The sequence below is a fragment of the Bos indicus genome, chromosome 12, assembly GCF_029378745.1.
Source record: "Bos indicus isolate NIAB-ARS_2022 breed Sahiwal x Tharparkar chromosome 12, NIAB-ARS_B.indTharparkar_mat_pri_1.0, whole genome shotgun sequence".
Lineage (NCBI taxonomy): Eukaryota > Metazoa > Chordata > Mammalia > Artiodactyla > Bovidae > Bos > Bos indicus.
The window spans coordinates 80,053,572-80,079,317 of NC_091771.1; the positions used below are offsets into that span (position 1 = coordinate 80,053,572).

Below are 25,746 nucleotides of genomic sequence, written 5' to 3' on the forward strand. Positions count from 1 at the left end.
GTACTTCGTGCTGTGCTAAAATTATTTTAAGTGCTGTTTGTATTTGGAAGCCAAGCTTTTTGTCAGGCCTGAAGAACAAATTACTAATGCGTTGCTTCTTCTCTGAAAAGCTCGTCCCCCTCTCCCTTCTGGGGCAGGGCTCCAGTGAGCCTCTCTGAAATCGGGCTATTCAGCTGCCCTGCCAGCAAGTGCGTGCTTGTTATTTTGCTAGACCAGGAGGTAGTCTGCTAGACCACCAGACAGACTCAGAGAGAGGGCCGGCAGTCGCACCAATACTTTATATTCAGTTTCTCACTTGATACAATCTTTAATCATCTCTGTATAAGCTTGATCTAAAAAATTATAAAGAATGGTGTCATATATATTGAAAAGAACTCTAAAATACAGCATGTGTTTCTTGAGGTTCTTTTATTACATTGAGATGTCTTAAATCAGCTTAAAATTTTTTCTTTTCTCGGTGCTACAGGTCAGGATGAATACAGCAGGGCTGTTAAAATCTAGCAGTCACACAGGCTTGATATCATTTTAAATGTTATCTTCAGATTAAAGCAAAGCAGAGCAAGGAAAAAGAAAAACCCAGCATAATCAGAAAAGCATGATAACATGAGTTTTCAAATGTCATTTAGGGGAATTAAAGTCCTGAGTTTTTCTCATCCAGTACATTCAAACCCAAGATGCTCTTTAAGCAGCAAGCAAGAAAGCAGCATAGTGAGACAGATTTCAGGAACAGCCTTGTTATCAGTACCTCCAAATTATTTGGGAAATCGGCTGCCACTGAAAAAGAGGTGTTCTCCCCCGCCCACCCCCGACAGATCGAGTGTTTGTTTCAAGTACCGGTTTCCAGGGGTGTTATCGCGCCCTCGTTCAGCGAGCGTGGCCCTTCTGGGCTGGTCCCTGGCCTCCCTCGCCCGCTGGGCTCATCTGTTTTCCCGCGGGTTGTAGCGGAGCCCGTGCTTCCCCTGCGAGTCGTAATCGTCGAGGTACGGCAGGTGGACCCACTCTGGCGGGTAGGTAGCCGTGGTGTAGACGAAGCACTCCAGGGGCGCGCGTACGCCCTCCAGGGCCACGTGCAGGCGGGTGCGCTGGTACATGTCGGGGCAGCTCTCGAACTCGTCCAGGAAGCGCAGCAACCGTTCGTCCACCTCGTAGACCTCACCAAACACGCGGTGTCCGCGGCCCGGCAGGTTCAGCAGCCGCGGGATGTTGTGCTCACCCGCGATCACCAGCGGGTAGGGCTCCAGCGTGCGGGCCCGGCCCCGGAAGGCCGCGCGCCCATGGGCACCGTCCAGCAGGACCCGGTGGTTGGGCTGGCCCGTCTTCAGCGTCCCGTACACGAACACGGGGGCCAGGCGGCCAGAGCTGCGGGCAGAGAGGACGGCGGACAGGTCACGGGTGGGTGCAGCCGGCCCCGCTCCCCAGCGGCCGCCCTTCACGGACAGGGTCTGGGAGGCAGGGCCAGCTTTGAGACCAGACTTTGGGAGGAGACAGGATGTTTGGGGCTCAGGCCGCGTAGGGCTGCAGTTTCCTGAAGTTAGTTTTCAATAAAAGGACTTGACACAAATATTACAGAAAAACAAATAATGATAAGCAGACATATACACACACACATATAGACGGAGATATGTATGTGCTGTGCTTATTTGCACATACATCTACAGGGGTATATACACGGCACATGCATGTATGTGTATGTACACCTGTATGTAATAATCACCTGTCATCGGTACCACAGGGAGCTCCGGTTTCAGTAGTGCTCCATTTACATTCTGGCCCGGGCATGACGTTAACCGCACCTCTCAGTGTTCCTTCCTTCTTCAGGGCCCCCGAGGTTAAGGATGCCGGCCTGGGACTCAGCACAGTGGCCTCGGCTGCAATGAGAAGGTACGTATTTACCTGCTCCTGGATCTGGGCCGACTCCATTACATAATAGACCAAAAGTGATCGGGCATAAGGGACTCACACAGAAATGGGGAAGTTCAGTGACCGGGCCCCTCCTCTGAGGCTGGCACCTCGCCGACCCGCTCGCCCCCAACCTGCCAAACACTGCAGGACTCAGTCCTGATGTGCCAGGTGGGCCCTGCCACCAGCCATGTGGCTGGGAGGCCCTTGGGGAAGTCACACTGAACAAGCAGGACGGGGCTTTCTTCCCAGCAAACAGGAGCCGGTCTAGGGCTCCGGGCCTCGCCCCATCTCTTCAGGGTGTCTGTGGTGGATGGGCAGAGCCCGCGGGCAAACACGGCTGCCCACTCGTCCTCCCTGCAGCCTCAGCCACCTGCCTTGTGCACGGCAGAGACCTGACGGAGCTCAGCTCCAGATGGCGCAGGGAGGCCAGGCTGGCGTCGGGGGCGGCTGCACGGGTTTGAAAGTCGGGGTGTGAATGAGAACCTGGACTCAGGGTACAGGGGAGAGGGGACACAGGCACCCTACTGCTGAGGGGACGGGGAGGGGGTGGCGTACTTGGGGAGGACCAAGGCGGGGTGGGGCGGGGAGTTGGGGGCGGTGGGGAGGGGCGGCAGGAGGACCAGCCAGCCCCGCCTTCCAGCACAATCTGCAGTAGCAGCTCCAGGTCGAACCCAGATGAACGCTCCCACCCTTGCCAGACCATCCCCCAGAACCCTGGTAGCCCGCAGCCCGGCCCCCACCAGCCTGTCCCCGGGGCCCCAGCAGGCCCTCACCCCCCGTTTCCAGGTGACCCCGCCCCTCCGGCCCCCCTTGGCCCGGCTTGCTCTCTCCTGGCTCCTCCTGGTGACCACAGAACGAGAAGAGCCGCAAGGGCACTGGAAACCACCCAGTCCTTTGGGGCCGAGTCCCAGGTCGGTGAGGACTGGGGTCACACAGCTGGGCCTGGCCGGCAGGGGGCTGCTCCTCTTAGCCCTTGGGCTCTAGGGTCCCTTCCCTTTGATTAAAGTTATTTAGTCGTGTCCGACTCTTTGCGACCCCACGGACTATACAGTCTATGGAATTCTCCAGGCCAGAATACAGGAGTGGGTAGCCTTTCCCTTCTCCAGGGGCTCTTCCATCCCAGGGATCAAACCCAGGTCTCCCACATTGCAGGTGGGTTCTTTACCAGCTGAGCCACAAGGGAAGCCCAATGTGTCCATAAAGTGAAGTTAAATAAGTTTACAAGAAAAATAAAATCTCTACCCATTCCCACTCCCTTGCAGAGACCCGGTTAAGCTTCCCAACTGTTGCATTTGCTGTTTATTAATATCTCCATATTGTTGGTTGTACCATGGCTTCCTGACGTTTTAAACCGTCTGCCTTCCTACCCCAAAGCAGGTGAGCACAGTGTTAGTTTAAAGGACAGACTTTGGAACCAGGCTGCTGGAGTTGAAATCCTGGCTCTGCCACTTAACAGCTGTGTGACCTTAAGCAAACTGCGTCACCTCTCTGGGCCTCAGTTTCCTGGACTGTCAGGAAGTCGTGTCAGCCACCCGCCTCGGGGGACTGCAGTGAAGGCGCAGCAGTTGACATCACATGCTCGGTAAGTCTGCATTAAATGCGCCTGTCACTCAGCCCCACTCCTCCAGCAGGGCTCACATCACAGACTTTGGTCAAGTCCATATTCAGTTCAGCATCACAAGTATGTAAACACTGCTCTCAGATAAAGCACAGAGTGTACTATGATTAATTTCCTTTCTTGGACAACTTTTTGTTTTTCTTGGAATTAAAAATTGTTTCAGCTATTTTTTTCTTCTTCTTTTTTTTGTGCTTAGCTCAAGTTTCTGACAGTCAGTCCTTCGGCCTCATGATTTCTGGAAGCACCATAAGAATCCTTTCCACCCTGACCACCCGTCACCTCTGTTCTTCGCTGGGGCTGTGGCTCCGTGTCCCTCCTGCCCCGGCCTGGGTCTGTGGTGCCCTGGGCTCCCCAGGCTTCTCTCAGAGCCCCATCCCTAGGTCCCACGGCCCCCTCTTGGTTAACTCCCTCATTTGATTGAAGCTTCTTCTTTACCAGCCTCAATTAATAGTGTACGTAGGGTGAGAACAGAGGATGAGACGGTTGGATGGCATTACCGACTCAATGGACATGAGTTTGAATAAACTCCGGGAATTGGCGATGGACAGGGAGGCCTGGCATGCTGCAGTCCTTGGGGTCGCAAAGAGTCAGGGTCGCAAAGAGTCAGACATGACTGAGTGACTGAGCTGAGGATGAGAATTCTAGAAATAATTTCCTTCAGAACTCTAAAGGCATCTCTTCTTTGTCTTCTGATGTCCCAAACTCATGCTGAGCCGTCCAGGGCGGTTGGGACCCACAGTCCTTTGTACAGAATCAGGCTCTTCTCTCGAGAGGCTTCTAGGGTGGTCTTCTCTCCCGTGGACTGTGAGGTCCCATAGTGAGGACCCTCCGTGCGGGTTTTTTCCATTCGTTGTGCCACAGATCTCCGTCTGAAGACTCATCGCAGATGCCAGGACCCTTCATCCCTCCCCTTCCTTCCTGCATCTCCAGAGCTCAGATGGTGCATAACCTGGGTGAATCTCCCACTTGTCTCTTTGTAGTCTACTTTACCTTCCAGTACTTCTATTATTTTTAAAACTATTTTATCATCATATTTATCTTCAGGATCTTTTTCTTGTTCCCTCATGTCATTATCTTACTGTTTCTTTCTCAGCATAATACCATCTCTCCTCCTTGGGAAGATAGTAATTACTGTGAATTTCTTTAAGTTTTTATCTTTCCCTGTATTGCTGCTCCTTCTCCAAAATTCCTCTTTTGTTTCTTTGAGAGGGTTCCTTCAAACGTCTCAATACTCCTTGTCTGGCCTTTCAGGTTGAAAAGTAAGACACCCTATAGGAAGCTGTTGGGGGTGGTGGCTGGCGGGGGGCCTGGCTAACCACTGAATCCCCGAGTTGGTGGCCTTTCCCACCCTCCTGGTCTTCAGGGCACCCCCTCAACCACGCCCTCAGCTGTGCCTGGTCCCCCCACTACCAAGCTTCTCTAGACCATAACGTACCCTTCCCCCTGCTGGGGAGAGGGGTGATGAGGGTCTCTGCTCCCTGCGTGGACTGCCCCCACCCCCACCCCCGGCCTTGTCCTCCCCGGCTCGTGTCCAAGGCCCTGGTCGGCTGGCTCCCTGCAGGCACTTAGGTTTCCGGGCCCCAGGTGCTGTCAGCCACCACTTGTCACTGAGCTGTCTTCCAGAATTGCGTCCCCTCTCCCATCATTTGTCTTTAGGGGTCACGGCATTGGCATCTGGGGACAAAGCAAGGGTAAAGGAACCTGTTCCTGCTGCTGCACCACCCGGCCCTCCATCACAGGCCCTGGGGGTGGACAGGAAGGAAGCAGTGGCTGCTTGCAAGGAGGGCTGGTAAGAAGAGTTTATCAGGGTACAGGGTATGTCACCAAGGTCGCCAGGAGAAAGCCAGTGATGCAGCAACAGTGGGCACCAGAGAGGCTGGTGGTGGGGACCTCGCTTCTGCCAGGCCCGAGCAGGGGACCAGAGGCAGCGGCTGCGGGAGAGGGCACTGCTGCTGAGGCCCCGGGCTGAGCCCAGGGACACACGAGACACAGCCTGCCCGGTGAGAAGGCCAAGGGGAGACAGACGTGTTAACAGGCAGCTTCAGAGGAGCCAGAGGGAGCAGAGAGCGCCCCTGGAGTAGGGGCGGGGCGGCAGGGGTGGCCCGCAGGGTCGTCTGGCTGCTGTGCGTGGGGCGGGGGCGGTCTGGAACCATAGTGCTGGAAGCGGCCTGGGCTGCGGAGGGACAGCGGGGAGGCGCCAGGACAGAGCAGGTTCTCAGCACAGGCTGCTCCCAGTTTTCATGACTCAGATTCAACCACAAAGTGAGAAAAGGAATATTTCACCCAGGAGGAGGGAGGGCAAGAAGGTCTGGTCAGAGAGACGACAGAGGACAGTGTGCTGAGGAGGGCTGGCCACGTTCGCAGCGGTGCTGGGGCTCTGCGGGCCCTGCGTGAAGAGCCTGGATGTCTGCGTGCACAGCTGCATCGACCCCGCAAGAGGAGGTGTCCTCCCTGTTGAACACGCGAGGGAACACAGTCAGGCGGCTCAGGTGGGGGCTCCGGGTCAGCACCAGGAACTGGGCCCAGGTGTGCTGGATGCCTGGGTGACCCGTCAGGTCCAGCCTCGGAAGGATTCAGGCTCTGCAGTGGCAGCAGGCGTTCATAAGGAACGCTACTTCTCTAGACTTTTCTCCCCCCGCCCCCTACTCCCCAACATAGAGGAAACATAGAGAAGGAATTGATTTCTAGATTTAAAAAGACTGTACAACACACAAAATGTGAAATGTACCATCTTAACCATTTCTAGTGTGCCGTTCAGGAGCACTACGTACAGTCACACTGCTGTACCACCTCCGCTGGTAGGCGTCTCCAGAACTTCCCCTCTTGTAAAAGTAAGTCCCGTTCTCCTTCCTGGCGACTCCACGCTACTTTTTGTTTCCATGAATCTTGACTGCAGGAGGTACCACGTTTAAGAGAAACACCTTTTTGTGGCTGGCTTCTTTCACTTGGCACAGCGTCCAGGGTTCATCCATGCTGGAGTGTGTGTCAGAACTTCCTTCCTAAATTAAGGCTGAATGATACTCAGGCATCTGCCACATTTTGTTTGTCCACCTGTCAATGGATGTTTGGGTTCCTTCTACCTCGTCGCGATTGCAAATGATACTGCCATAAACATGGGTATGCAGATCTGTACAAAATCCTGTTTTCAATGTTTGGATATATACCTGGAAACATGCTGCTGGATCATATGGTAATTCTATGTTTAATTCTTTGGAGGGACCTCTGTACTGTGTTGCATAGCAGTTGCACCATCTTATGCTCCCACCTACAGCACACAAGGCTGCCGGGGTCTCCGCAGGCTCACCACTGCTTGGTACTTTCTTCCTCCTCCCTCCCTTTCTCTTTCTCTTTTAAATAGTGGTCTTCCTAAAGGGTGTGAGGTGTATCTCATTAAGGATTTTTAAAACTTTTTATTGGACTATAATTGATTTACAGTGTTTCAGGTGTATAGCAAAGTGATTCAGTTATTCATCTATTCATCCTTTTTCAGATTCTTCACTCATATAGATGAGTACAGAATGTTGAGTAGAGTTCCCTGTGCTACAAGTAGATCCTTGTTGGTTATCTATTTTCTATATAGTAGTATGTGTTAATCCTGTGTTTATAATTTATCACCCTCCCCAAGTTTCCCCTTTGGTAAACACAGGTTTATTTTCAAACCTTGAAAGTCTGTTTCTGTTTTGTAAATAAGTTCATTTGTATAATATTTTAGAGTCCACATGAGTGACATCATATATTTGTCTGTCTTAATCTCTAGGTCCATTCATATTGCTTACAATGGTATTATTTCGTTCTTTATAATTAATATTCCATATATTTATACACACACACACATCTTCATCCATTCCTGTCAAGGGGACATTTGGGTTGCTTATATGTCTTGGCTACTGTAAATAGTACTGCAGTGAACACTGGGGTGCAAGTATCTTTTTGAATTAGTTTTCTCCAGATGTACGCCCAGCAGTGGGACTGTTGATTATGTGGTAGTCCTGTTTCGTTTTTAAGGACCCTCCCTACTGTTCTCCATGGTTGCGGCACCAGTGTACAGTCCACCAGCAGCAGAGGGGGCGTCCCTTTTCTCCACGCCCTCTAGCATTTACTGTTTGTATACTTTTTGATGATGGCCATACTGACTGGTGTGAGGTGATAACCTCATTATAGTTTTAACTCACATTTCTCTAATAACTAGTGATGTTGATCATCTTTTCACATGCTTTTCAGTCACCTGTATGTCATCTTTGGAGAAGTGTATGTTTTCTGCCTATTTTTGTTTTTTGATATTGGTGTATTTTGGAGATTAATCCCTTATTGATTTCTTCATTTGCAAATGTTTTCTCCCATGCTGTGGGTTGTCTTTTCACTTTGCTTCATTGTGGGTTTTAATTTGCATTTCTGTAATGATTAGTGATTTTAAACATCTTTTCATGTTGGCCATATATCTTCTTTGGAGAAATGTTTATTCAAGTCCTTTGCCTGGTTTTTAATCAGATTATTTTCCATTGTTGAGACATAGGAGTTACCTGGAGCTTCTGAATATTGACCTTTTATTGGACATGCGATGTGTAAGTATCTTCTCCCGTTTCCCAGGCTGCCTTTCTGCTCTGCTGATTGTGGATTTTGCTGCACATAGTTTACATCCTGATGTCACCCAACTTCTGCTTTTATTGCCTGTAGTTCTGGTGTCATAGCCAAGAAACCCCTGCCAAGCCCAGTGTCATAAAGCTCCTGTTCTGTATCTTCTCCTGAGTTTTATAGTTTTAGTTGTTATGTTGAAGACTGAGCTATTTTGAGTTAATCTTTGTGTATCGTGTAGATAAAGTAGGGGTTCAGCTTCATTCTTTTGCATATAGATACCCAGTTTTCCAACAGTTGTAAAAAACTGTCTTTCTCCCCATTGGTCTTTCCACCTTTGTCAAAAAATCATTTGACCATACATCTAAGGATTTATTTCTAGGTTCTCTATTGTGTTCAATAAGGCTTCCCTGATAGCTCAGTTGGTAAAGAATCCACCTGTAATGCCGGAGACCCCGGTTCTATAACTGGGTTGGGAAGATCCATCCAAGAAGGGATAGGCTACCCACTCCAGTATTCCGGCCTGGAGAATTCCATGGACTGTACAGTTCATGGGGTCACAAAGAGTTGGGACACGACTGAGCGACTTTCACTTTTCACTGTGTTCAACTGAATTTGTCTTAGTGTCAGTATGATGCTATTTTGATCGCTGTAGCTTTGAAGTATGTTTTGGAATCAGGACATATGAGACCTCCAACTTTGTTTTTTCCTCTAGATTGCTTTGCTCTTTTGCAGTTCCTTGAAATTCCGTATGAATTTCAGGAGGGATTTTTCTATTTCTGAAAGAAAAATACTATTTGGAAATTTTGACAAGAACATTAAATCTGTTTAGGTAGTACTGACATCTTAATAATTTAAGTCATAATCCATGAAGATGAGATGTCTTTCCAATTATTTGATTTCCTTTAATAATGTTTTGTAGTTTTCAGTGTACAAGTCTTTCACCTCCTTGGTTACATTTATTTCTAAGTATTTTATTCTTTTTATGTAATCGTAAGTGTAAAATTTGGGGGGAGAGTGTTCATTGTTAGTAAATACAAATGCAACTGATTTTTGTGTACTGGTTTTATTCTGCAACTTAATTTTCTTGTGGAAATGTTAGGATTTTCTATATAAGATCATGTGAACAGAGAGAATTCCATTTCTTCCTTTCTAATTTGGATGTCTATAATTATTTTTTCTTTTATCACTATACTAAAAGTAAGTGGTAAAAGCAAACATCCCTGTCTTGTTCCTGATCTTAGAGAAAAGCTTTTTCACCATTAAGTTTGATGTTAGCTGTGGGCTTATCATACACGGCCTTTATTAGGATGGTGTAATTAGTTTCTTTCTATTCCTAATTAAATGCTTTTGCCATGAGGTAGTGTTGAATCTTGTCACATGATTTTCTGTATCAGTTGAGATAGTGTTTTTCCCCTTCATCCTGTTAATGTAGTATACATCGGACTTCAGTGTATACTGACTGATTTTCATATGTTGAACCATCATTGCATTCCACGAGTAAATCCCACTTGGTCATGGTATATAATCCTTTTAATGTGTCACTGAATTCTCTGTTAGTATTTTGTTTCAAATTTTTGCATCAGTTTTCATCAGAGATATTGGTTTGTGTTTTTCATATAGTGTCTTTTTCTGGCATTGGTTATCAGGGTAGTGCTAACCTCACTAAATGAGTTTGGAAGTGTTCCCTCCTCTTAAATTTTTGGGAAGAGTTTGAGGAGAACTGGTGCTGATTCTCTTTGCATGTTTGGCAGAATTCAACAGTGAAGCCTCTGGTTCGTATTTTCATTGTGGAGGGATTCTTGATTACGAAGTTGATCTCCTTGCTAGTAACATGATTCCAGTCTTAGTGAGGTGCATGTTTCTAGGAATTTATCCATTTAGGTTACCAGTTTGTTGCCATACAATTGTTCATAAGTATTCTCTTACAATCCTTTTCATTTCTGTAAAATGGGTTGTAATGTTCTCGCTTTCATTCTGATTTATATCGTCTCTTTTTTTCTTAATCTAGCTAAACGATTGTCAGTTTTTTGCTCTTTTAAGAAAACCAGCTCTTGGTTTCATTGATTTTTCTCTATTCATGTCTGTTCTAACCTTTACTATTTCCTTTCTCTGCTAGCTTTGGGTTTAGTTTTTCTCTTTCGAGTTCCTTGTTGCCCTGTGCTCTGGTCTTTGTCCATCATGTTCAGCTGATTGCCAAGGGCTGCTGTGAGGGTCACGGCCAGCAGAACACGTCAGAGACTATTACATGGGCAGGTCCTCCCAGCCGCTGCAGGGCTACCTCAGAACACGCCTGCGATCCACTGGTCAGGAGCACGCTGGGCCCCTCCTGAGCACCACCCCCTGGGCCAGTGTCGGAGGGGTGGCAGTGCCACGACGGAAGGGGACGCTGCCTTCTGTCAGAGGCACATCCCTGTATCTCCCACCCCGTTCTCCTCCTGCCACGTAGCTCCTTCCACGGCCCTGGGTTAGGGTCGGAGTCTTGGATAAAGTGTAAGGACTTGGTTCAGTAAATAACATAGGCGGTGAGCCGTTTGGGCTTTTCCAGAGCAACTGAAGACTGTTCATCTCTAACGTGAAAGAGGCGCTCCCAGGTCGGCCCATTGAAGGGCGCTGTGGCACAGGGGCGGGCCTGAATCAAACTCCCCCTCCGTCACCTAGCACATGCGGGCCTCTGGGCATGCTAAACTTTCTGAGCATCTGTGCCTATTGTTGAAAACTGCATTCATTCCTGTCTCCCTAAGAGCCAATCTCTCCTGACTGTGCCAGGCCTTGGGACTCAGCGAAGGTTAATCCCCTCTTCCCTGTGACTGTATTCCCACCTAAGTTCTCCATCCCAACTGCTTCCTATAGCAAGATCTTACACATCTGCTAGCTTATATTCTTATCAAGGAAGCCCCTTACAAATGAAACAGAAAAGAATATTCTACATAATAAATGGGAGAGGGGAATCAAGCATTAGTCATGACCTTAATTTTGCAGAGCCAAGGCAAATACCTGGGAAGGTGACATTACATAGAAATGATCATGGGTAGGCCAGTGTGTTGATTCCAACTCTGTAGAAAATCAGTTCAGTAACTTTCTTCTGCAGAAGAGGCTGGCTTATTTCCATAAAAGAAAACCTGGCAATAAAAAGTTAACCTTCTTTTCTAGGAAATACTGTAGCCTGATAGAATGAACGGATTATAATTCTCTACATTTTATCTACTGAATTACATCCTATATTAAGACTACCACTTATGTAATAAAAAAAATTAATATTGTGCATTTCTGGCTCCCTTCACAAGAAAAACATCATTACCTTTCTGATTGTGTTTTGAACAACACACAGCCTTCAGGAAGAGCCTTGTCCCTGTGGGGATTGAGAAAGGATCAGAGTTAAGCACTGAAACAAGCAATTAATTCCCATTAGAGGATTAAGGCACTCATGTTCACTTTGAATCAGAAAAATGAATTGCGAATAAAATCCTGTACAACCAAGAGGTTACTTGTCAAAGTTAATAAATTAGAGCATCGAAGGGCAAAGTGGAGGCACGGAAGTTGAGCGGCCACAGGAGGACTGGTGAGCAACTGGTGGGGTTGTGTTTTCACTGGACGAGGCCACGGCCGGGATGCTGTAGCAGTGTGGGGTGGGGGGTTGGGTGCTGTCTTTAATAGATGTATTCCTGAAGAGAAGCCTGAAGGGGTTTCTACCCTGTTGTGTCACCACCCCCCACGCATAGATTTCCCTCTAGTGTTTTACCGTTAATATAAAGAATCAATGAAAAGGGACACAAAGGAGTTAACATCCAACTTGGTGTGTCTTACTTTCGGGTTTTAGAGCGGATTCTAAATGAACTCACGCAGTGTTTCTGTAGACAACGTTACTGATGTTTAAAGCCTGGACCGGGAGGCCCTGCTGTGATCAGGACTTAGTCACCCTCCCCTCGGGAATCCTGAAGCCCAAAAGCCAAACCCTTGTCTCAAGTCCAACAGGTCAGGAATAATGTGGACGTCCAGGGGTCAGCCCAGAGGTGGAACAGGCTCAGAGAGAGTCTCAAAAAGTTTCACTTCAGCAAAATTTGGTGAGTTTAACATTGTCAATCTTTAAGAAAACAAAAACACTCATGGAAATGTCCATCTGGTCTGGCACTACTTGAAATGCCTGTCACTTATTCAGCAGTTTTCTTACTGAAACACAGTCCATCTAGAGTTTCCTGTTTCATTGCTGAAGCAGAAATTGAAAGTAATTATGAGTCCTCCGCATAATCGTTGGTTTTTTCCCTGCTTAATATTTTTTCTTAGCCACCTGGTGGCAAGAGTGTAAAAAGGCAGGATTTCATTTAAGAGTTTAATCTGGTTTACGAATTAGAACTGTTGTACACACTGGGACCACATTTAGAAACACACGCCAGGTGAACCAAATAGAAAAGGGCTAATATTTAACTCTCCTTAGACTGCAAAAGGGTGTAAGTGGGCACCAGCGTCTAACATGAAAACCACCTCTACAAAAGAGGCGTCTCTACAAAATATTCATGCAGGATTAATATTTTATGACACAAGGCAATGCTAAAGAGTTAGCAACGAGAACATGGAGATCTTACTCTTTTCTCTAAGTGATAAATCCTTAAGCCATGAACAGCGCCCAACTGCCTGCCGTCAGGGTTAGATTAGACCGCGCTAGAAAAGGCAGGAGCAACGACCGGCTTGGGTCGCACAGTTACGGCGAAGCGGCTCTGCCATGGCCGGCCGGGCGCAGGACCAGCCTGGGGACGGCCACTCGCCGCGGCCTCCCCCGCGGCCGTGTCCTCAGCTCTCCTCGGTCGACCTCGTGCGTCACACGCGGCTCCCACCAGGCCCGTGACCCAGGACCTGCTTCAGCCACGCGAGGCGACGCCTGGGCCCCGTGTGTGACGTGTGCTCTCTGGAGGGCTCGTCTCCTTGTACGGGCACCGCCTCCCCCCTCTAACATTCCTCTCCCCTGAGAGACGCCCGAGTGTCTGCTCGTTACACGGAAATCCCTCAGAAGTCCCTCGGGCTGTAGGAAACAGGTGGGAAAACAAGCCGCTCGACCTCTGCCCCGGCTTGGGCCGCCCCTCCCGGGCCCTGCGGCCGCTTTGATGCCCCTCCTCGCCCGCTTCCCTCACGACGGCCCAGGGCTTCCTGCTGCCGCCGCCGGAGGCCCCGGGCACGTGACAGCAAAGCGGCTTCCTGACGGCGCCCGCATTGGCGGGCACGGCGCCTCTGGGGTCAGCAGGCTGGTCCCCACTCGCGGTCGCCCCGCAGGTTCTGAGCCTTCCCGGGTCCCCTCGCCCCTCGGGGCCTCCCAGTGCGGCCTGGCCGCCGTCCTGCTCTGCCCACGCCAGACGTTCCTGAGGAAACTTAATGCCACGCCACTGTAACGGCCACCGTTGCCATCTCTGAAACACGGACCACCGGGGAGACGAGGTGGCCCCTCACCTGGGGAGCGCCCCAGGCCGGAGGAGCTGCGGGGTCAGAGCCCGAGTCCTCGGGGAGGGCAGGGGCTGAGGACCTGCGCCAGGAGGGCTCCCACGCCTGTCCCGCCTGCAGCCGGACCCCCAGGAAGCCCCTCCTGCCTGCCCTGCGGAGGCTGTGCCAGGTGCCCTCTCGGGGCCTCCCACCCAGACTCGGGACAAGCCCAGCGCCCAGCCCCGGGGGCGCCGGCCAGGCTCCACTTCCGCCCTCAGCCCTCCGGCACACGCCGGCGTTTCCCAGGCACGGGGCACCCACCAGGCAGCCTGCCGGGGCCCAGCACGTGCAGTGGCCCCTGTCCTGGAATCGTTAACGATCTGCTCTGAACCTGTGCTGCGTGAGAGAAGCCCGGGGCGGCACTTTGCCGCCTTCTGGCCCGCAGAGCAGCTCCGCGCAGCCCCGGCGGCTCACGGCGTCCTCGACGCCCCAGGAGCAGAGTCCTGGTGGGCCCGCGAGGAGGCTGAGCGAGGCCGAGGCGGGGTCTCACATCCACGCCAGGTCAGCCAGGAGAGGACGCCTGTCCCTTCCAGGCAGAAGCCGCGCTGAATGCAGGAAGGAGGCACAGTGTTCAGGCCAACACCGGCAGGCAAACCCTACCTCCCCCCCACCGCCCCTTCCTTCCACGGGCCCTCCCGAACAGGCCGACCACCCACACGAACCCACAGGGAGGGCAGGGCGACCCGCAGAGACCCTGGTCCCCGTCCTCGGTCTCTGCTCCAGCACCGGGGGCCGAAGGCAGACTGTCTGCAGAGTGTGCACGTGTTGAAAAGGGAAATCAATGCAGGTGAGAGAGTTCAGAGCAGAGTTTCTAGTTCTGACAAGAATAAAATATGTATGTATGCACGAATTACAAAATATTGTCATTTCTGTGATTCCACATATGAATTAAATGTTCCTATATTTGCATTTAAACTTAAAACTGAAGTTGTCCAATATAAAGGTAAAGGATAAATTGAAGGCTGAGAATTTAACATAATAGTAAAATAATATACAATAAAATGTAAAATAGCAACTGAAAAAACACAGTAAGTCAAGAGAGACTGAAGAAAGGAAAAGGCTTCCTATTGAAGACCTTTAACAGCACTTCCCTGCCTTCTGAACAGGGGACCCCATGTTTTCATTCTGCACTTTGTTCTGCCTGGAACCATTCTCTCTAAACTGTTCCTCGAAACCACAACACTCCTCAAGGGTAGGGGTTTAGCATTCTCTTCATCTCATGTTTCCCACATCATCTAGCTCGGTTCAGGGTGTGCAGCAAGCACTTAATAAATACTTGCTGCAGTAAAGCAAGAGGTTTCCCTTTCGGTCCAGACTCCCAAAGAGACCCTGCAGCCTTCAGCGTGTTGGGAATCTCACATTCTCTGTCAAAACCACAGGCTCAGATGCCGCTCAGGGTGCAGACTTGTGAAAGCCACATCTAGACTGGTGGCTCTGTCACCACCTCCTTCAGAAGCCAGACACGGAGGCACGGATCAGGGAGAGCAAGCGCTCTGGAGCCCTGCCCCAGCCTCCCCTGCGGTGAGCATCCATGCGCAACGAAAGGCCACCATCCAGAACCTAAGGAACCAACCTCCAGGGACAACACTCAGACCAGTGTGTGTGTCTGGGGGGGTGTTCTTATCTCTACCAGGGCAGTAGCTCCATGGGTATATACATTTGGCAAAATCATCCATCTTTGCACTTAATGTGCAAGCTTGCTTGTGTGTAAATTATACATCAAAGAAAGCTGAGTGAAAAAAAAATTAAGTAGGATTGTGGAAAGAAGGCAATCTGTCGGCCACTCCGCCTGTAATTATTACCAGTTTATGTTTTCATCTGAGTTCAACACACTTCACAATCCCTCAGTTCAGTTCAGTTGCTCAGTCGACAATCCCTAATCAATAGCAAAAACTTCCCTTTGAATTTCCACCAGCATCCGAGTAGCTCTACAACAGCTTTGCAATGGCCTCCCTTAAAATTCAGTTGTTTTCTGGAACCCCACATACAACACAACCAGGCAGACTTCTCTGAGACTGTCACCTGGGCTCCTAGAAGGAGGGGCGAGAAGTCCGAGATGCACCCCGGACGCAGGGGCCTCTGCGGGACGGGGCCTGGGGGCCTGGGGGAAGACTCGGGCCTTGCTGGCTGCCGTGAGCCACCCGGGGGCCGGGCCACTGGCGGCCGACCAGAGACTTCCCACTGTGGCCATGCCGGGAGATGCGGCAGATGATTTGCCGCTCAGGATATTGTTCTGCAGGCCTGCTAGAGGAGCAGCTTTTAATTTGCTTGCTGGCAGTTGCTCAAAACATGTTTGTTCTGCCAGCAGCAAGCCCCCCATCAATGGGGAAGGAGTCAGGAATCTGCATTTGTGCCCCCCGACCCTTCATCCCCCTCCCCACCCCCGCCTGCAGGGCCAGCAGGTCTCTGTGAAGGTAGGTAACTCCCACCAGACTCTGTATGCCCCCAAGCATCTTTTTTTTTTTTCTTCTTAGACACAATTCAGGCAGAAAGCAATGGCGTCCACTACCCATGAGTGGACTGTTTAAAAGGTTTTGTCTTTCAGAAACATTTTAAGGCTTAAATGCTTAACTTAAAGTGGTTTCTGACTGTCTGCTTTCTTATGTGAGAAATGGGAGTCTGGAAATGCAACTTAAATTTAAGTTAGAGGAAGTACAAAAGAACAAAGTCAGTCCCTTCTAGGTGGACAAAACATCCCAGAAAGAAGAGAAATAGACCCATTTAAACAACTAGATAACCATTTTAGAAGTCAAGCTTCCCCTAAAGTGAATGAATAAATAAAATAATAATAAAACAGTAACAAATGCAGCTGAGGCCCCAGCTAGGCCCAGGTCCCCTATACTTAATGCAGTATTTCACAGCTTTGGAGGAACAAGAGGGTCAAAGGTCAAAGCTAAGCCACTGCCAACCTCAGAAGGGCCTGCATCACCCAGGCCAAGGGGGCCGGGCAGGTGGCGGGAGACGTGGGAGACACGAGCTCAGCTATCCGGGGCCCCAGGACCCACAGGCAAGCAGCCAGGGGCCAACACTGTGGGGCAGAATGAATTCCGGGAGAAGACTGGAAGACGACCGCCAACCCGAGGCCCCAGAAGAGCACCTCCACTACAAAGGAGCCCTGAGCCCCGTGCAGGAGGCACCAGCCCAGGACCCCACCGCGGGTGGGCACTGCTGGCCACGGCAAGTCGGGAACAACCGGACTCCATTTCCAGGGTTCTGGAATCCGGACTCACTGCTTCCGGTGGCAGTAACAGAAGCACCTTCAGAATTACTTTTTGCTAAGAATATGACTAAAAACCAGTTTAAGTTCTCTAGAAGGATGTTGGCTACCTGGAGGCGGTCAGGAAGGCAAGAGGAATGCAAACCTAGGAAAGCTCACGCCTCCCTCAGGACACATGAAGGAGAATCACCCCCAGCACACAGTGCACACACGCGTGCACACACACAATTCCAGCTTTAAAGATGTGTTGTTTTTTTTTAAAGAAGCCTTTAAAAAATGAAAATACAACTCAAAATTAAGCCTGATGGGTTTGTTGATTAGTTAAGTGTCCCCAGAGCATTCAAGGAGAAGGAAATGGCACCCCACTCCAGTAATCTTGCCTGAGAAATCCCATGGGCAGAGGAGCCTGGTGGGCTACATACTGTCCATGGGGTCGCAGAGTCGGACGTGACCGAGCAAAGCATGCCGATCCTTTCAGTGCTTTTCCAGCCCAAGTAAAATTCAATTAAAACAATTACAAGCAAGAAGGGATTAGGGGAGGAAATTAAGGGCATATTACTGAACATGCGTTTAAACACTTCAGATAAAGTGGATCCATTTATTCATATTCCTGTGAGTCTGAACACGCATCTGATCACTGCTCACCAATGGCAGTCAGAATATCTTGAGTCCAAAATTCCCAGAAATATGTATTTTGTTGAAGTGACGGCTTTGAAGGGGCTGGATGCACTGAGCCAAGTAAATCCAAGCCTCTTAGACACTCTGTCCCCAGCCAAACAAGCAAAGGCAAAGCCCACTGGGAAAGCTACGTGACCGCCAGCACCCACGGGAGGCTGACAGCAGCCTTCACACATCTTGGCCTCTGGCGTTTGGGGGTGGATATCAGGACCCTAAATGTTACTAAAAAGCATGAGCTGCTCTACACTTGGCTTTTCAAAAGCACTTAAAAAAACAACAGGCAGGCCACTCCTGGGAGACCAAAATCCAGTTAAAATGTAAAAATGCCCTGTGGTCAGCAGAGAAGAAACGCTGCCACATTCAGGTTAACCGCTTTTTCAGACTTGTTTAAAAAATACCAGAACTCCTTTTCATCATGGGCCTTTTTCTCTTTTAAAATTAAGTTTACAGGGTTCTTTCAATCATAATAAAGAGAAAGACTTAGGGAAGCTCCACTGGGCTTATCCAGCCATTTTCCTAATTGAACAGCCCGATCATTTCAGTGAGGTGGTTAACAATTTTTTCTTTTGATTTATAGGAACTTTGTCTCCTTCCTCTCCCAAAACAACTTTCTTCTATAAAAATGAACAAAGCAATGTCAGCCAAGGACAAGAAAATCAGGTCTCTCTCCTCTCCCCGCCCTGTTGTGGGAGCAGCCCATGGAGGGGAAGATTACTGGAGGTTTCCCTGGTCTCTCAGGAGTCCCTCCCCAGAGATGAAAAGATGGGGATACCACGCATCCTGAAGGAGAACTACCTGAAGAGCAGAGTCTTCAAGGGGCAACAGGCAGGCACAGGTTGAGGGTGGTCAGGGGAGAGGGTGGTCTGAGCAGAGGGAACGGCCAGGCACCCCTGGGGGCTGGGAGCCCTGCAGAAGGCGCTAAGGAAGGCGGATTTCACCTCCATGTGATGGGGTACTGAAGGGTATTAGGTAAGCCTGGGAAGAGACAGGGTAAGTTGTGTGTTTTAAGAAATTGTCTAGTGCAACCACAGTGGAAGACCATTTGGCAGCATCTATAAAAGCTAAGCCTCTGCAGACACAACAGCCCAGCAACTCCACTCCAGGCATACGTGACACAGAAATTTGGGAGCAGGTTCACCAGAAAGAATTGGATGAGAATATTCTGACCAGCGTCATTTAGAATGGCCCCAACCAGATACTACTGAAATGTTCCTTAACAGTAAAATGGGCTAATGAACAGTGGTAGGCAAGCTGAGGAACGAACACTCTACAGTGATGAAAATGGACAAGCCTGTTCTGCGTAGCAACACGTGTAAACCTTAAAGCAGTGCTGAGTGAGAGTCAGACCGGAACAGCACAGGCAGTGTGAATACGGGCTTCCCTGGTGGCTCAGGGGAAAGACTCCATGTGCCGATGCAGGGGACTCGGGTTCCACCCCTGGTTTGGGAAGATGCCATGGAGAAGGGAAGGCCAACCCACTCCAGTAATTTTCGCCTGGAGAATTCCATGGACAGGAGCCTGGTGGGCTACAGTCCATGGGGTCTCAAGAGAAATGACTTAGAAACTAAAACAACAACTATGTGATTATATTTAGTTTTTCAATTAATTTTTTGGCTGCAGTAATTTCCCGACCAGGGATTGAACCCATGGCCCACACCAGAAAGTAGCAAATCCTAGCCACCGGACCACCAGGGAACACCTGTGCTTATAGTTACATGGCGGTAAATCACAGCCTGACCAACCTCTCTGCTGGATGTCAGGACAGAAGGACACCTGATCTAGGGTGTGTTCCTATTATGGACTCCATCAAGCTTGTGATCTCTACACTTCTCTGTGTGTTATGCTTTCATAAAACGTAACATTTAAAGAAAACATACACTATCAGAGTAGAAGACAGATTTGCTGGACAAGGCTTAAAACACACGGAAAACTCCATGAACAAGACAGATAGGTGATTAAGTGGAGGTCAGAAGTCAGAGGGGTTTCCCAGGTGGTGCGGTGGTGAAGACTCCGCCTGCCGATGCGGGAGATGCAAGATTCGATCCCTGGGTCGGGAAGATCCCCTGGAGGACGGCATGGCAACCCACTCCAGTATTCTTGCCTGGAGAATCTCATGGACAGAGGAGCCTGGCAGGCTATATAGTCCATGAAGTCACACAGAGTTGGACATGACTGAGCGACTGAGCACGCAGACGTCGGGGAGACCCAGGCAGCAGAGAAGTGGCCTGGTTTGAGCTGGACGGAGAAGCGGATGTTGCCCTGGCTGTAAAGTGGGAGGTGCCCCACTCAACAAGGCCCCATGGCATGAGAGCTGAGGAAGGGTCCCTGGGAGGACAGAGGCCCCAAGACGTTTCACAGTGACTCAGACTGAAGAAGCTCTTTTCATGGAAGAACAAAGTCAACTGAAGCCAACTGGAAGCAAACAGTCAAACCCAGAATGTAGAACATTCTATGGGAGGAAATTTTATTAAAATGATTCATGCTGGATTAAGAGATCTAAGGCACGTAACAGCCCTGGGTAAGGTGCAGACCTTGTTTGGATTCTGATTTGAACCTATCGACTATAAAATGGCATTTCTGAGACAATCAGGAAAACCCTATAGGCATATATATAAGTAAAAGATGACACCAAGGAATCACAGTTGATAGTTTTAGGAATAGCTAATGGCATATGGTTCTATTAAAAAAATGCTTACTTTTTAAGAGATGCATACTGAACTATCTAGAAGTTGTAAAATAGAACTTTAAAATACTGCAAGTAAAAAAAAAAGGATTAATGAACTGTGGCAAAATGTGGATCATTATTGACTGGGTAATAGATACGTGAGAATCATTGTACTAGTCACTCTACTTCTGTGCTCTCCAACCAAAAAAGAAAATTTGAATTATCAATATAAGAAATCAGAGGTGGGACATCTATCTGTCTATATATTACAAACATTAAAGGGTAATAAATGTATATAGTGAACAACTTTATACCAGTAAATTTTAAACTTAAAGTAGAAAAATTCCTTTAAAGACACAGTCAAATGTCACTAAAGGAAAAAATAAGCTGAATAACTATATCTATGAACTTTTACTTGGAGAGGTACATGGCTTCATTGGTAAATTCTACCAAACATTTAAGTATAAAAATGTGAATATTAAATAAACTTTTCCAGAAAATAGAAGAGAAAGGAACCTTTCACAACTTCTTTTATGAGGTCAATATTACCCTGACAACAAAACCAAATAAAGACATTCATGGCAAAGAAGACTACTGGCCAATATCTTTTATGAACATAAACAAACAAAAAAAAAGGTCCTGAATAAAATTAGCAAATCAAATCCAGCAAAATGTAAAAAGGATGATACATCATTACCAAGGACTGTTTCATCTGAGGAATGTAAATTAAGCTTAATATTTGAAAACCAATCAATGAATTTAAACAGAAAAACCTCACAATGATCTCAACACATGCAGGAAAAATTATTTGACAAAATTCAACAATTCATGATAAAAATTATCAGAAAACAAAGAATAAAAGAGAACTTTCTCAATCTGATAAACAGCATCCCTACAGCTAACACCCCTTTTAATAAATAATCAAATACTTCTCTGTGGTAAAGAATCTGCCTGCAATGTGAGAGACCTTGGCTCGATCCCTGAGTTGGTAAGATCCCCTGGAGAAGGGAAAGGCTACCCACTCCAGAATTCTGGCCTGGAGTATTCCATGGGCTGTATAGTCCATGGGGTCACAAACAGTTGGACATGACTGAGCGACTTTCACTTTTTCAGACTGGAAACAAGGCAGTGATTCCACTCTTCCCACTTCTATTCAACACAGGATATGGAGCCTAGCCAGAGTAAGAGTGGTGCCAGTGGTAAAGAATTCACCTGCCACTGCAGGAGAAGTAGACATGGGCTTGATCCCTGGGTTGGGAAGATCCCCTGGAGGAGGGCATGGCAACCCACTCCAGTATTCTTGCCTGGAGGATTCCATGGGCAGAGGAGCCTGGCGGGCTTCAGTTCATTGGATTGCAAAGAGTCGGACACAACTGAAGTGACTTAACACACATGCAGAGTAATGAAGAAAAGGCATACACTAGAGGAAAAGAAGCTATCTTTGTTCACAGCTAACATGATTGTATTAAAAATCCTAAAGAACTGAAAAAAAGCTACTGGAACCAATAAGTGAATTTAACAGTCTTAGCATACAAGGGCAATACACAAAAATTAACTCTATTTTTGTATACTAGCAGAAAACTAGTGTATTTTAAAATATAAAATATACTAAAAACAGGAACTTTAGAAATCGAGTATCCTTTACAATAGCACCAAAAAATATGAACGACATATGGACATTAACAAAATATGACCTGTAAATAAAAATTTTATACAGTATTGAGAGAAATTAAATATATAAGCGGAGAGATAGACCATGTTCTCACAGATCAGAACTCAACACTGTAAAAATGATAATCCTCCCCAAACTGAATTATAGATTCAACATAATCTTAATGAAAATCACAATAGGTTCTGGGTTTTTTTTTTTAAGAAATTGATGAGCTGATTTTAAAATATAAATAGAAGTTCAAATTAGAGAATAGAATAGCAAAAACAATATGGAAGAAGCCAAACAAAGCTTGCACTTCTGTATCTACTACAGAGCCACGCAGACGACTGCAGAATTAGAGGCACACATCAAGATCACGCGAGTGCCGTGTCACAGACGTCCCTCAATTTTGTTCTCCTCCACCAACAACAGTGCCTCTGGGGAATCGGGGGGCCCAGCACCGTTCGCCCAGGGACTCGGGAGGAGTCCGGCCCACCTGTGCATCGGGTAATGGGGGCTGTGGAACCAGCAGGGACCCGTGAGAGGCTCCACCCCTCTCAGCCGCCAGCTGGGAGCACCTCAGAAGACTCACACGGGCGGTCACCTACAGACGAGAGCGCCTGGTGAATCCAGCTTTCCAGGGAGGTTCCAGCACCCCACAGAGCAGAAAACCACGTGCCTGGACACACCGGTGCTGTGTGGACAGCCTGCCTGGACTCTAGGAGGGGCAGGCTGACCATGCCAGCATCACCACCAACCCCAGGTTGGAGTACCCGGGGTGAAACAAGGCCTTCTCCCTCGGGGGAAAGGGAGAGCGCCCAGCTTGCCCAGCTGCGGGACCGTCAGAGAGACACTTCTCTCCTGCAGCACCCAGGGTATCAAATCAGGCCCTCCAGGACTGGAGGCAGAGACAGATGGGAACAAGAGCAGATTAGATTCTCGGAGGTCGTTAATTTGTGTCTGCATTGTGGACTCCATCAGGAAGCCCGTCTACAAACTGCTAGGGAAGCCTCACCCAAGGAGCCCCCATCTGGCCTGTGGGCACCCCCAGCACCCTGCTTGCCTTGCCCACACCTCCTCGACTCTCAGAACGGCTCCCTTTACATGCTCCTGAGAGCGAGATGTGGTGAAAGGCTAGGGGACACGCACAGAAAGCAGACCAGGGAGAAAGCACAAACTGGAGCTGCAGCACCGATTTCCTGAAAAGGAGAGGCTACCAACAGCCAGCCTGGTGCCTTGGGAGATCAGAAGACGCACAAGCCTAAGAATCCTGCCACAAGGCAAGTGGGAGGTGTGGAGCTGGTGTGTTCATACGAGCTGTGAGAGAGCTTCGGAATCTATCGAGGCAAAGAAGGGAGGTGGTGACTGCTACCTCAAATGTGAAAGCAGCAACACGAAACGCCAAGAAACATGAACAATCAAGGACATGTGACATCACCAAAGGACAGCAATAATTTCCCAGTATCCAAATCCTAATACATGGAGCTCTACAATGTACTTAATAGAGAGTTACAAATAACTGTTCTAAGGAAACCTGAGCTACAAGAAAACCCAGAAAGCAAGTCAATGCAATCACGAAAACAATGTATGAACAAAATGAGAAAATCAGCAAAGAGAGAGAAATTATTAAAAAAGAACCAGAAAGAGGTTCTGGAGCTGAAGGACTCAGAGAAGGAAATGCAAAGTGCGCAGAGAGCACCACCAGCAGAACAGACCACACAGAAGAAGGGTCTGTGAGTTAGAGGAAAGGACTCCGAAAGACCCAGACACGGAAGGATAAAGAGGAAAGCGTGCAAGAGAGCGAAGAGAGCCTAGGGGAATTAGGGGACCCAGCAAAAGAACTGATATGTGAATTAGTGGAGTTCCAGAAAGACAAGAAAGGGAGAAGAGGGTAAAAAACTTATTTAAAGGGAAAATGGCAGGGAACTTACCCAACCAGGGAAAAAAATCTGGACATCCACGTTCATGAAGATATAGGTCACCCCATCATTTCAAACCCAAATGATCTTCGCTAGGATACACTATGATGAAACTGTTCAAAATCAAAGACAAAGAGAAAATCCTAAAAGCAGCAAGAGAAACGACTGTAATCTATAAAGGAACACCCATTAAACTATCAGTGCATTTCTCATCAGAGAGCTAGGGGAGCATGGGCTAATATATTCAAAGTGCTAGAACTAAAAAAAAAACAAACAAAAAACTGCCAATGAAGAATACTCTATCTGGCAAAATTATCCTTCAGAAATGAAAGAAAAACAAGGAATTATCCAAACGAAAGCTGAGAGAATTCATCACCCTTAAAACTGCCTTATTAACAATGCTTAAGGAACACACTCTAATCAGTATCATGAAAACATATGAAAATATACAGGACACTGGTAAAAGTAAACACACAGCCAAATTCAGAATACTCTAATACTGTAATATGGTGTGTTAACCACTTAATTGTGGTACAAAGGTTAAAGGACAGAATACTAATAGACTTATATCTATAAGACGTTTTATATGAGTCCCCTGGCAACCACAAGCAAAAACCTACAGCAGATTCACAAAATATAAAGAGAACGGAATTGGAGCACACCACCAGAGAAAGGCAACAAGACAGGAAGAAACAAGGGAACTACACAACAGTCAGAGAGCAGTAAGATGGCATTAATAAGGGTTTGCTGCTGCTGCTGCTAAGTCGTGTCAGTCGTGTCCGACTCTGTGCGACCCCATAGATGGCAGCCCACCAGGCTACCCCGTCCCTGGGATTCTCCAGACAAGAACACTGGAGCGGGTTGCCATTTCCTTTTCCAATGCATGAAATTGAAAAGTGAAAGTGAAGTTGCTCAGTTGTGTCCGACTCTTAGTGACCCCATGGACTGCAGCCTACCGGGCTCCTCTGTCCATGGGATTTTCCAGGCAAGAGTACTGGAGTGTTACCTACCAATAATTACCTTAACATGCAAACTGAATTTTCCAACCGAAAGACATGGAGTGCCTGGATGGGATTTAACAAAAGCAAGACCCAACTATATGTTGCTTACAGGAGATTCACTTCAGCTTTCAGGACACACATAATCTCCAAGTGAAGGGATGGGAAAGGATACTCCAAGCAAGAGGAAACCAAGAGGCCAGCAGTGGCGATACTTAAAATCAGACAAAACAGACGCCAACAATGATAAGAGACAAAGAGGGAGGTTAATTCATCAAGAAGATATAACAACCGTAAATATATATACGCCTCCAACCTGGGAGCACTGTTAAAGTTAAGCAAATAGGAACAGACCTGAAGTGTGAATTAAGACAACAGCACAATTAATAGCAGAGAACTTCAAGACCCCACTTTCATCAGTGGATAGATCCTGCAGACAAAAAATCAACAAGGAAACATTGGACTTGAGCCACAAAGTCAACCTAACAAACATATACAGAACAGTCCATCCAACGGCGGCAGAATAAACATTCTCAAACGCCATGGCACTTTCTTTAGGATCGATCTTATTCTAGGTCACAAAACAAGTCTTCACAAATCTAAGAAACTGAAATCATAGCAAGTATCTCTTCTGACCACAATGGTTTGAAACTAGAGAGCAACAAGACAAAACCTGAAAAAATTTATAAATATTTGGAGATTAAATAATACACTCCTGAACAATCAATTAGTCAAGAAAAAATCAAAAGAAAGAATTTAAAATTTTAATCCTGCCATTTGCAACAGTACGAATGGTATGAGGCACTATGATGGTAGTTATACTGCAGTATATTAAGTGTAATTGAACACATTGTACCTTAAATATAAACAACGTTATATGTCAATTATATCAGAGAATCTGGGGGAAAAAATCACTGAAACAGTCTTTTGGGGGTGATGAAAATGCTGTAAAATTAGATAGTGGTGGTGGTTGCATAATCTTGTGAATATACTAAAAACCAATGAACTGTACACTTTTAATATGGTGAATTTTATGGTATGTGATTTATATATCAAT

At 47.7% G+C, this 25,746-nt stretch overlaps 1 protein-coding gene across 17 annotated transcripts in view; it reads right to left on the reverse strand.

Annotated features, from left to right (window-relative positions):
• Nucleotides 1–391: 391 nt before the first annotated feature.
• Nucleotides 392–25,746, reverse strand: part of GGACT (gamma-glutamylamine cyclotransferase) — a 49,442-nt gene continuing 24,087 nt past the window's right edge. For 10 of the 17 annotated variants that reach the window (XM_070799934.1, XM_070799931.1, XM_070799933.1 and 7 more), the window contains 4 exons: nucleotides 11,394–11,444; nucleotides 5,804–5,971; nucleotides 1,715–1,868; nucleotides 392–1,359 (listed from right to left, as the gene is read on the reverse strand). In XM_070799934.1, the coding sequence (XP_070656035.1) occupies nucleotides 918–1,359; nucleotides 1,715–1,868; nucleotides 5,804–5,945 (738 nt within the window). In that variant the 5' untranslated portion in view covers nucleotides 5,946–5,971; nucleotides 11,394–11,444 and the 3' untranslated portion in view covers nucleotides 392–917. Of the gene's footprint in view, nucleotides 1,360–1,714; nucleotides 1,869–5,803; nucleotides 5,972–11,393; nucleotides 11,445–12,675; nucleotides 15,834–25,746 lie in introns of those variants that run through there. The other 7 variants (XM_070799941.1, XM_070799942.1, XM_070799944.1 and 4 more) reach the window with 2 other exon arrangements.